The following is a 12,275-nucleotide window of genomic DNA, read 5'->3' on the forward strand; positions in this document are numbered from 1 at the left end:
CTCCAGGCAAGAATACTGGAGTGGGTTGCCATGCCCTCCTCCAGGTGAAGGTTGCCATGCCTTCCTCCTGGGAAGCCCAAAATTCGTGAGCTAATGTAACATACCATCAGCTTCCCTGATGGCTCAAGCGGTAAAGAATCCGCCTGCACTGCAAGAGACGCAGGAGACGGGGGTTCGCTTCCTGGGTCGGGAAGATTCCCTGGAGGAGGGCGTGGCAACTCGCTCCAGGATTCTTGCCTGGGAAATCCCACGGACATAGGAGCCTGGCAGGCTCTAGTCCACGAGGTCTCAGAGTTGGACGTGACTGAGCACAGCGCACACAATGTAATATATTTATTACATTAGCTCACGTATTTTGTGGGCCAGAAGCTCAGGAGAAACAGCCTAGTTCTAAGGACAAAAGCAAAAAACCGGACCGCAGGCTCGAAACAGTGAAACATAAAGCAGCATTTATTTTTCAAAAGCAACCGACACGCCCAGCACTGGGCGAAGATCCGCCCAGTCCTTATTAAATATGGCAGCGAGCAAGGCAGGCCTACTGCGGCTGCGCGCACGGAAACTCCTCCCAGCACCGCCTTCGCCGCGGCTCTCCCCGCCCTGCTGACTCCCGGGCGGGGATCACCTCCTCCCCGCCTCCGCCGAGGTGTGGGGAGCGTGCTGGCTGGGGCGCGCACGCGCAGACGGCGGCCGTGCTTGGCAGATCTTTGCGAGGCGCCTGTCACATGAGCCGCGCGCCCGCTCCGCTCCCCCTCCCCCTGGCTGGGCTGTGAATGAAGCTCTGCCGGCTACGTGGGGCGCTAGCTCAACTTAGAGTCCCGGACGCCAGAGCCGACTGAGCGCTCGGCCCGCCGGCGGCGGACACGGGCTCCGTCGCTCCGGATCTCGGCGACAGGTAAAGACAAATGGGCTGTCTCTACCGCAGCGGGTCTTAGGCGGGCCCCTTGGTCCCCGGCCCACCCCCAGAGCACCCCCTGGGCGTAGAGACACAGGGGAGGCGCTCCCCCGCTGCCTCGGCCCCCCGGAGATAGGGGTTCCCCGTGCCTGGCCGCCACCGCCTGGCACTCGGAGGAGTTAGACCGGCCAGTTCTAGCCAGTGCAGGGCGGCATCTTCCAGGGAGCCCAGCCCTATTCTCCGAGCCAGGGTCCCTGCGCTGTCCCAGCGAAGTTTCCTCGCGGAGCCGCGCCAAGCCCGCCCAGCTTTTGAATGGGGGAGGGAGGTTAACTGCAGGCGTCCCCTTTCCACGATTGGGGCAGGGTGGCTTTGGCTGGTAAAACCCCGTTGAGGCCCCGTTCTTATCCATCCTGCTCTGGGCTGGCAAGTTTGTGTGGGTCGTAACGAAGAGGAGTCCAAGCTCTCGGAAAAGTAGTTGCTGCGTTTTTCTTTTCCCACTTAACGCGGGGAGCTGGTTCTCTCCTGACTTTGCAGGCTTGAGCTTGAGCGCCTTCTCCTCAAGGGAAAAACTTTACCTTCACGTTGATATGTGTGTACCTTATTAATATTTCAGAGCAAATCATGTTTCAGGAGTGCCAAGTGAAGTTGTACGTGTGCCCATATGATAACGTCAGAGTAAGCTATCCTGAATAAGTGAGGGAGATCCAGAAGTGTGAAGTATAAAAAGCCAGTAAGAATCTGCTTTATGTACACTTCATAGATTTATTAGCGGCTGCCCAGGTTTGACTTCGGAGATGTTAAATTCTCCTGGTCCCATGAGGCGCGTATCAGTACTGCACGCTAAATAAGAGGAGGAAAAAAAAAAAAGCAAACCAAAACAAACTGCTCTAGGTTCCAGATAAGTCATCGAAGCAATTTTCCTGGTGATTCCATCTTGGGACTTTGTGAGTTCGTAGTTTTCTTGGACTTTGCAAGCCTTTCCTTATCCAAAGCATTCTTTTTTCTCTTTTGGCTTCTTGGGGTTAGTGTGCACATTCACACTTTCGTTCTTAAGAAAAAGTCATTTCCATGAATAAGAGGGCTTCCCTGGTGGCTCAGACGGTAAGGAATCTGCCTGCAATGCAGGAGACCTGGGTTCAATCCCTGGGTCGGAAAGATCCCCTGGAGAAGGAAATGGCTACCCACTGCAGTAGTCTTGCCGGGAGAATCCCATGGACAGAGGAGCCTGGCGGACTCCAGTTCATGGGGTCGCAAAGTGTCAGACACGATTGAGCTACTAAGCATACAACCATGCATGAATAATAATAGACAAAATGAGATTGACCACTTGATATTTTTTTATCTAGTTGATAGGTACCTGGGCATTTGTTATGTTACTCATTCCTCTCATGTATATATTTGAGCATTTCCGTTAAAAACCTTGGCTAACTATCTGTTAAGTAAAACTCAAATCTAAAACAACAGCAAAAAACATCATTTAAAAAAGGCCAAAATGATGACCGTCAAGTTCGTTGTTAGTCCTTAGTGTCTCTACTGTCAGCGCTTTAACTTAGAGTGTGAAAGTGTTGCTTGTATGAAAGCAATGGAAATAGCAATCTACTTTGAAGTTCCCTGGGTCAAAAAGGTGAGGACTTTTTCTTGGAAAAAGCAGATCGGCTTGTATACTACGTAAGGAAGACCACTTTAATACTTAAGAACTTGTTTAAATGGACAAGCAAAGTGTTTAATATAGTCATCTTCTAAATCAAATAAAGTAGTCAGACCTTTCATTTTTTTCTTCCATTCCTAGTGCCTTTCTTATCCTTTCAAGCGGTACCGTCCAAAGACTGAATTTGACATTTTAAAAATAGAAATTATCTGAATTAATTTGGTTTTACTTAAATTAGTGTTCTACTTTTACATTTTTCTTTTCTTTTGGTTCTTTTCCTTCCTGATTATAAAAGCAATCTAAGCTCCTACAGGACATTGGCAAAATGTGAGAAAATATAATGAAGTGGAGAGGAAGCACCACGACCTTGAGGGCATGGCTCTTATGCAAGATCCATTTTAAAACTTTAGTCACAAAATTTGCTCTCCTTTCTATGAAATTCTTTAATGTAGAGTTGGATGTTTTGGGGGTTGGGAAGGGCATTGGGTATTGTGCTGTTCTTCATTCCCCGAAGTGTGGAACTTGGAGGTCGCGTCAAGAGACACTTAATGGTTATCTCATCCAACCACCCATCCTTTGAGCTTCTGAAACCTACGTACTGAAGATCTAGTGATTCATGCAGAATTGGACAACACTCAAGGGCAATATTAACTGACTCTAGATCTCCCCGTTCTTTTTTCAGTGATACCTTGCTGCTTAGGTGGAAATATGACACTTGACTGTCTCTGCTTATCATGGAAAGAGAGGTCCAGAGAGGGACAGGAGATAATTTTCAAGGATTTGAATGTTTTTCATTTAGGTATTCGTTTTCTTGTTGACATTTTCAGGTTCCAGCTTGAGCATTCTGCAGAATACAAGACGATACAGCTGCTGTTCTCTCCACATCCCAGTTGATTCTCCCTACAAAACTGGGGGGTCTGGGAAACTCTGAGCTTGCTGACCTCAGCGTGGGAGAGAATAGGATCAAGATGGCCACGTGGCAGGGTAAGAAGTTAGTACTTACTCCTCCAACTGGTTTTTCCTCCTTCTCTATCCTCTCCCACAGCCCAAACCCCCAAGCCAGCGGCAGGCAGCCAGGCAGCTGTTTCTTTAATTTAACCGTTTGTCTTCGCCAGGACAAAGCTTTTTAGTTCAAAAGGAGTTGCTGCTAGCTAGTTCTGATTATTTTAGAGTAGGAGTGAAGGGGTGTGTGTGGAGAGTAGGAGTAGCAGGAAAATGTAGTGCCAGGAGCATTTTCAAAGAACTCCCTTCATTTGAACATGTGCTCATGGGGGTTACAGGTCAGGAGACGGAGAATATTTTTTTCATATTTCAGTTTATTTGTTTCTGGCAAATTTCCATCATAAGGTTCTCAAAGGTGGGGGAGACAGATGTCAGCACCTCTCTGGCTTTCTCTTCCCAATAAAGACTTTAAAGGATATTCAATGTTGTACGTTAATATTAATATCTGTTCTAATACAATGGCATGACTTGAAAGCAAAGCTTAATGCTATCTTGCCTGATAGAGCACATTTCTTGTGAACCTGTGATTTCTTACCACGTAAGTAACTTTTTATTTTTGGTGGGTTTTGGAGAGTATCAGAATCTGCAGGGGTGCATGGGATTTTTATGTTTATCATAAGGGAGTATGGGTTTAAGAAATGGTAGACAAACACTACGTAAATTCGTCTGTGACCCAGAAAAGGTTAAGAGCCACTTAGATGGAGTAGAATGAAGGGAGCTCAAATGTCTATAAATATTCAACAGGTAGGTTTGTTGGTGGTCTGATATTTCTTTTAAAACTGTCTCCTGTTGGTTATGGCTGTAACAAGTATTTTTGATATGCTAGGGTTGTCACTTTAAAGATACTTGTTGAAATGAAATTCGGCCTATATGCCTGGTTTGACTCATCCAATGGGCATTTATCAGGAGGAACTTGGATATTCTTGTTTAAATTCTGAGACATTCTTTTAATTCAACAAGTAGAATATAGATATGAGTAAAATGCAGAACCCTAGAGGGTTCCTTGTCTTATCGAGGAGACAAACTATATAAGTGAATAGTTGTGTCAGGTTGAATATGTGTTATAATAGAGATGCAAAATGTGATGGACGCTCAGAGAAAAGCATGATGAACTGTGGATTTTGAGCTGGCCTAAAAAAATGAAAAATGAGTGGGAGTTTGCCAGATGGGCAAATGAGAGAAGTGCATTCTGGGCAGACAGAGAAGCACTGTTTGGGAACTTCCAAGCTGCTCTGTTGGCCTCATGTGAGATGTGTGGGCCACGACCTTGGATGAAGCAGGAGAGGTAGTCAGAGGCCAGATGATAAAGAACCTTGTATGTCCTAAGAAGGATTTTACACTTTATCCCAGAGACAAAGATTCTAAACAGGGAAGTAACATAATCAAGTTTTATTTTAGAAAGATTACTTTGGCAGCATTATTGAGGTAGGGTTGGAGCTGGAGAGAATGGAAACCAAGAACCAGTTGGGAGGTTTCTGGTATAGTGGCTTAGGGAAGAGATGGTGAGGGTCTGAGCAGAAGGAGGGGCAGCAAGGATGGAGAGAATGAGATGAATTCTGTGAACATTCTGTAACTGGATATGGGAAGAACTGAGCCTGGGTTGACACCCAGTTTTGGGTGCCTGGGGCCAGTGGCGCCATTTATTGAGTCGGGGACCATGAAAGGTATGTGGGGTGTGGGGGTGGTGGGAAATTAGTGTACGGCGTTTGGTTTGGCCTGTTTTGTTTGAGGTGCTGTGAGCTGTCAGGTCAGTGTTTAAAAGACAGTGCTGAAAGTATGGAATTAGAATTTGTGCAGGTGCGAAGCTAAAGTTGTGTTCCTGAGTGCATGCTAAATCACTTTAGTTGTTTCTGACTCTTTGTGACCCTATGAACTGTAGGCTCATCTGTCCATTGGGATTCTCCAGGTAAGAAAACTGGAGTGGGTTGCCATTTCCTTCTCCAGGGGATCTTCCCCCACCCAGGGATCAAACCTGCGTCTCTTGCATTGGAAGGTGGGTTCTTTACCTCTAGTGCCACCTGAGAAGCCCTAGAGTTTGTGCAGGTGGGGAGCTAAAGTTTTGTTCCTAATGATGCATAAAAAGCATGTGTTTTCTTTCTGTTTAATGGAAATGTCATTAATAAGTTAATGATTTATAATAAAAACATTTAAATGGATAACAGTTCTTAATAAAAATGTCATAATTTCTTAATAAGTGATATATTTTGCTATCTCAGGCCCTGAAATTTGATCTGCTTAGAATCACATTGGAGGCAAACAGCTTTTCTAGCATTAATGAAGAGGGGGAGTATTCCACAGAAGTAACTGCAACTCATTCCTTGCTTTGTGCAGCCTCTGAAGTGACAAACATAGTACAATGATGGTTTGGGTGGCAGTATGGTAGAGTAGTTATAAGTGTGGGTCCAGGTTCAATTGTGTTGGTTGTCACTTGGTAGCTGTGAGACCTCGGGCAAGTCCCTTAATCTCTCTGTGTCTCATTTTTCTCTTTTGTAAAATGGGGATAACAATAGAACTCAACCTTGCAAGGTTGTTTTGATGATTAAGTTAATATTAAACAAAACACTTGGAACATAGTAAGTGCCATAAAAGTTTGTGCCACCATTATTAGTAGTAAGCCATTTAGAATAATGTCTATCATACAATAAGTGCTCAGTAAAATTTGGCAATGGGCTGCCCAGGTGGCTCCATGGTAAAGAATCTGCCTGTCGAGAAAGATAAATACCATATGATCTCATTTATATGTGGAATCTGAAAAAAGAAAAAGCAGCTCACAGATTCAGACAATGGATTGGTGATTGCCAAGGATGTGGGGTGGGGTTGAGCTAAATGTGTATAGGAAGTCAAAAGGTACAAGCTTCCAATTATAGAATAAGTAAGTCATAGAAATGTAATGTATAGCATGGTGCTTCTAGTTAATAGTACTCTAGTATATATTTGAAAGTTGCCAAGATAATAGTTTCTTAAAAGTTGCTATCACAGTGAGAAAATCTGTAACTGTGTATGGTGATAAAGGTAAACTAGACTCGTGGTGATTGTTTAAATATACATGCAAATACTGAATCAGTATGTTATATCTCAATAAAAAACTTATAAATAAATTAAAAAAAACTCCAAAAGAATCCACTTGACAGTACAGGAGCTGCAGGTGACAAGGGTTCAATCCCTGGGTTGGGAAGATCCCCTGGAAGAGGAAATGGCAAAACCCACTCCAGTATTCTTGCCTGGAGAATCCCAATGGACAGAGGAGCCTGATGGGCTGCAGTCGGGTTGCAAAGAGTCAGACACAGCTGAGCGACTGAGCACGCACACACAAAATTCAGCAATTGCTGTTATTGTTACTAGTACTCCTATTAGTATTACTACTACTGCTTCTACTACTGTCATTATTATTTGCTATATTCTGGAATGGACTTGGGACCCCATTCTGTGGAGGGAATTTTGGGTTGTCCTTGGAAGGCCTGCCCTATAGTAGTCTATTTGGGTCTTTCTTTTTTAATTTATTTTTTAATTGGAGGATTTAAAAGTGTGGGCTCTGGGCTTAGAGCTAGATGGAAATCCTAGCTTTATGAGCTGTGTGGTTTTGAGAAGGTTTAGATCTGAAGAGATCCTTAGAAAACGTCTAGCCCAACCCCTAGAGGATAGGTTAGCAGTAGTGACAGAACTAAAACTCAGGTCTTGAGTCACTATTCCAATTTTTTCTTATTGACTCTTGGAGCAGGGAATGTGTGGTTCTGTCCTCAGCTCAAGGAAGCTCTGAGTCAGTTTCTGCATCTGCTAGAGAAACTCTTCAGAGCTAGAGGAAGCCAAGTGTCGTTAGTCTCTCAGGTCAATGCTATCTAGTTCCATGGAGAATTGGATCAGAATTCCCATACCTCTTAAACATGGCCAACATTATTATTTTGACTTTGCTTGATGGAATCCTCTAAGACATTTCCTGGCCATTTTAAACAGAGTTTACTGAGCATAATTTAATATTTTTGATAACTCAGGGTCATCATTAATAACATCAGTTTCATTGGTCTAATGGTCAAGAAAATATTGAAGAGAATACTAGCCAAGTTGGGGTGGGATGAGGGTGGAGACTTGTGTTGTCAGGTGCCATTTATTCAATTAACGTCCAGCACCACTTGTGTACCAGGCACTATGTAGAGCCCTGGAGATGGCAGTGGTCAGAGAAAACAGGAATGGGCTCCGCTGTCACAGAACTTACCGATGAGGATAAAAGTAACATTTCAACTTTATGAAATGCTTTATTTAACAAACATAGTGAAGTAACTTGGAAAAATGACACCAATGTAAATTTAGAAGGATTAAAATAGTGTTTCTTAATAAAAGAAGGGGGTGCATTGGAAGTGCCTTTTAAAAATATTCTTGCTCCGTTCTCATCCCCTCAAATTGTGATTCAGTCTTAAGACCTGAGTGTTTAAAGAACTGCTGTGAGCAATTCTGATGTGTAGTCCTGTTTGGGAACTGCTGCATTAAAGAATTAAAAGTTTTAAAAAAATGATAAAGGAACTCAAAAAATATAGGAGGATACTCACATAATTTTGGGGTAGGGAAGATGTTTGTATGCATAATATGAAAGATAGACTGATGAAAAAGTTTAATATAATCAACTATATGAAAATTTAAAATTTCTACACAAAACCATGAGAGAACTAGAAACAATTGCAAAAAGACTCATTATCCTTAATATATAGACTCACAGCTTAATAAGAAAAATACAAGTATTTTACTAGAAAAATGTGCAAAGGATGGGAATAGGAAAATACATAAGCAGAAATCCAGATGGCCAATAAACATGAAAAAATGTTCTCAGTAGTAGTCAAAGAAAGGGGGAATTAAAATGGCATACCATTTTCTCCAATATAATTTGCAGTCATTAAAACGAAATGACAAAATGCAGCTTTGGCAAGGACACAAGCAAGTAGGCATTCGCGTACACTTCTGGTGGGAATGTCAATTTGGCAATATTTGTCAAAAGCTTTAAAAAACATGTTTATCTTTTCACTCAGCAGTTCCTTTTCTTGGAATTCATCCTAAGGAAATAATGAAGGATGTACAGAAAGATGTATCAATAAGGATATTGATTGTAGCATTTTCTATAGTGGGGAAAAATTGATAACACTTGCATTCTGATGCATTGATACAATGGAATACTATAGTTATTAAAAATGATTATGTGGATTAATTATACTTATTAATATAGAAATGGGTTCACAATATGGTGTTATATGGTGGGGGTGGGAAGTACATCCCAAATTATCAGCATTTAAAAGTGTGGGCTCTGGGCTTAGAGCTAGATGGAAATCCTAGCTTTATGAGCTGCGTGGTTTTGAGAAGTTACTTGCCTTGTGTCCAACTCATTGTGACCCCATGGACTATATAGTCCATGGAATTCTCCAGGCCAGAATGCTGGAGTGAGTAGCTGTTCCCTTCTCCAGGGGATCTTCCCAACCCAGAGATCGAACCCAGGTCTCCCACATTGCAGGTGGATTGTTTAACGTCTGAGTCACCAGGGAAGCCCATCCTCAACTTCCACGTTAGTTAAAAGAGGGATAAAATAGAAGTGAACCTAACAGTTCCCAACCTGTACATCCATTAGGATCACCTGGGGATCTTTAAAGCCCCCCCAAGCCCAAGCCTCACCCAGACCGATGAAATATGAATCTCTAGGATTGAGATCCAGTGCTCAGGGATTGAGGCCCACCAGGTGACTCCAGTGTGCAGAGGAATTTGGAAACTGCTGAGCTAATCTGTAGGGTGACTACAAGGATTACATCAGAAAATGATGAGAGTAAAATAAGTCAGAAAGAGAAAAACAAAATATCATATATTAACACATATATGTAGAATCTAGAAAAGTGGTATAAATGAGTTTATTTGTAAAGCAGAAATATAGACACAGATGTAGAGAACAAATTTATAGATACCAAGGGTGGAAGGCAGGGGTGAATGGATTGGGAGATTGGGATTGACATATGTGAACTATTGATACTATGTGTAAAATGGATAGCTAATGAGAAACTACTGTATACACAGGGAACTACACCCAGTGCTCTGTGGTGACCTAAATGGGGAGGAAGTAAAAAAAAGAGGGAATTTACATATACATATAACTGATACACTTTACTGTACAGTAGAAACTAGCACAACATTGTAAAACAATTATACTACAATTTTTTTTTAAAAAAAGAGTCCAGTAAAAAGGGAGAAAAAAAGAAGATCACAGTGCCTGGCATGTGGTAAGTACTCAATACATGGTAACTATTGTTAGTAACTGTTAGTTTTTATTATTAATAGTATGATCCCATATTAATACATGTGTCATGTCCATGTATGTTTCTACAAAGAAAAGTCTAAGGGGATAGACCCCAAAGTATTTTTTAAAATAATTGCGGTTGACTTTCTTTTTGTTTATTTGTATCTTTTAATTTTTCTGTATATAACATAGATTCCTTGTTAATTTTTACAAGTATAATTTCTGAAGGAACTATCAGATATATGTATGCAACTTTATATACTAAGATATTTATAAATGGTGAAAAAATGAAGCTTTATATACTAAGGTATTTATAAATGGTGACAAACTAACATAGGGGAATGTTAGTAAATTACGACAGGTCCACAGAGTAAAATATTTGGCTATTAAAAATTAAGACCAATGCTGAAGAAAATCTTCATGGTATAATGGAAGAGTATGGGATTATTCTGCTTCTGTCTTTTTCAATGTAACTGGGAGTTTATATATATCTCTATGTGTTTACATCTGTATACCTATGAATGTGATGATAAATACAGAATGGATGGAAATGATCCAAAGTTGTTGAACTGGCTATCCCCAGGTAGTAGGATGCATTTATATTTTTTCCCTTTTGTACTTGTATTTTCCAAATTTTATATAATAAATATGTATTTCTTTTAAATCAGAGAACAAGTTGTTTGGAAATGAGGTGTAAAATAGCAGTGCCTCCAACAAGGAAAGAAGTGAATTGTGTGGGCTTCTAGACAGCTGTTTCAGCCTTTCTGTGCCCTCTACCTCCAAATAAAAAACAAAACAAAACACACTAAATCCCTGAGGGTTTTGTTAGAGCAGTTTTTTTTTTTTATATTAATTCTTCCTTAAGTATTCTTGTAATTTTTGACTGTCTCTCCTGTTGACTCCAAAAAACTCTTTTGAGAGTGAGATCGGGGACAGGAAAAGTATGCAAAAATGGGGAAATTACACTTAATCTAGTGTGGGAGTTACATAATAAGGTGAAGTGGCAAAATATGTCCGGGTAAGCGTGAAAATAAAACAGATGCAGTGAGAAACTGTTCTGTTGGCTTCAGATCCAAGGCAAGTAAATTTCAACCTTGCAGTTTTTTTTTTTTTTTTTTAGCACATCACAGTGTATTTGTAAACACTCTGGTGATTTAGCTAACACTTGGGCGCCAAGGGGAGCATCACAAAGCAGTCAGTGAATTGATCACAGAGCTTCAGTGTGAAATCTCGATGGCTGTGTGGCTTGATACTTCGACCACCATCACCTAGGAAAAGCCATCTGGTCCTGTTCTGTTGACCAAAACATTAGTATGTGTGTGACTCTCAAATAAAAGAGATGGTGTTAGCACAGGAGTAAAGAAACAGACCCTCCACTCCCCTCCTTTTTTCTCTGGTGCAGTGTCTCATCTATGGCAGGTACAGGAAATGAGTTCTTCGTCTCTCTGCATTATTGCCCTACCACAAACTCCTCACTGGGGCAGAATGGGATGGGGTATGGATTATGATGAAAAATACTGAGTAGGGGGTAGCCAAAAAGAGACTTTCAGAAAAATTTTCTCTAAGAGCCAGCTATTCCTTCCCAAGCGTCCAGTGTAGAAGGAACATGGGCCTTGGAATCCGATACACCTGCATCTGAACCCATTTCTGCCAGTTGGTAACCAGAGTTCTCTAAGCTCCAAAAGCCTCAGTTATGTCCTCTGGGGTCAAGTGTAGTCTTTGGAGACAGACTCCCTGGGTTTGTATCCTGACTCTGTTGCTGCTAGCTATACGCAAGTTATTTCATATCTTTGGGCCTTACCCTCTTCTGTAAAATGGGGTTAATAATAATCATACTTCAAAGGGTATATTGCATCACTCTGTACTATTTATAATTACATGTGAATCTACAAATTATGTTTTTATCTCAATGTAAAATTTTAATTAAAGAGAATAGGAAGAAAGACTTTCTCCTCCATAACAATAATAGTGTTCACACTTAAGGAATTATCACCTATACAATAATTTTATGTAGTTTATAGCCTATATTTTTTTCAATTATCCTAAAGTATCTTTTAGGACTTCCTTGGTGGCTCAGACAGTAAAGCATCTGCCTACAGTGCAGGAGACCCAGGTTCAATCCCTGGGTCAGGAAGATCTCCTGGAGAAGGAAATGGTAACCCACTCCAGTATTCTTGCCTGGAAAATCCCATGGATGGAGAAGCCTGGTAGGCTACAGACCATGGGGTCACAAAGAGTCGGACACGACTGAGCAACTTCGCTTCACTAAAGTATCTTTTATAGCATTTTTGAGGAGGCATTTGGTATCCAATCAAGGGACAAGTATTTGATTATCTGTCCCTTTCGTTCCTGTTTCTTTGTTTCATTGTGATACATTGACAGTTTTGAAGAAGCCAGGACAGTTGTCATGTAAAAAACATTCCTCAGTTTGGCTTTGTGTGATTGTTTTCCTGAGATTAGATTTGAGTTCT

General features: G+C 41.5%; 1 protein-coding gene across 1 annotated transcript in view; it reads left to right on the forward strand.

Annotated features, from left to right (window-relative positions):
• The first annotated feature begins 702 nt into the window (after window positions 1-702).
• The window catches only part of CLCN5 (chloride voltage-gated channel 5), a 191,891-nt gene continuing 180,318 nt past the window's right edge, over window positions 703-12,275 (forward strand). Inside the window, exons 1-2 of the mRNA XM_065914958.1 lie at window positions 703-892; window positions 3,368-3,524. Of these exons, the coding sequence (XP_065771030.1) occupies window positions 3,509-3,524 (16 nt within the window). The 5' untranslated portion in view covers window positions 703-892; window positions 3,368-3,508. The remainder of the gene's footprint in view (window positions 893-3,367; window positions 3,525-12,275) is intronic.

The sequence above is a fragment of the Muntiacus reevesi genome, chromosome X (assembly GCF_963930625.1).
Source record: "Muntiacus reevesi chromosome X, mMunRee1.1, whole genome shotgun sequence".
In the NCBI taxonomy this organism is placed as follows: Eukaryota; Metazoa; Chordata; class Mammalia; order Artiodactyla; family Cervidae; genus Muntiacus; species Muntiacus reevesi.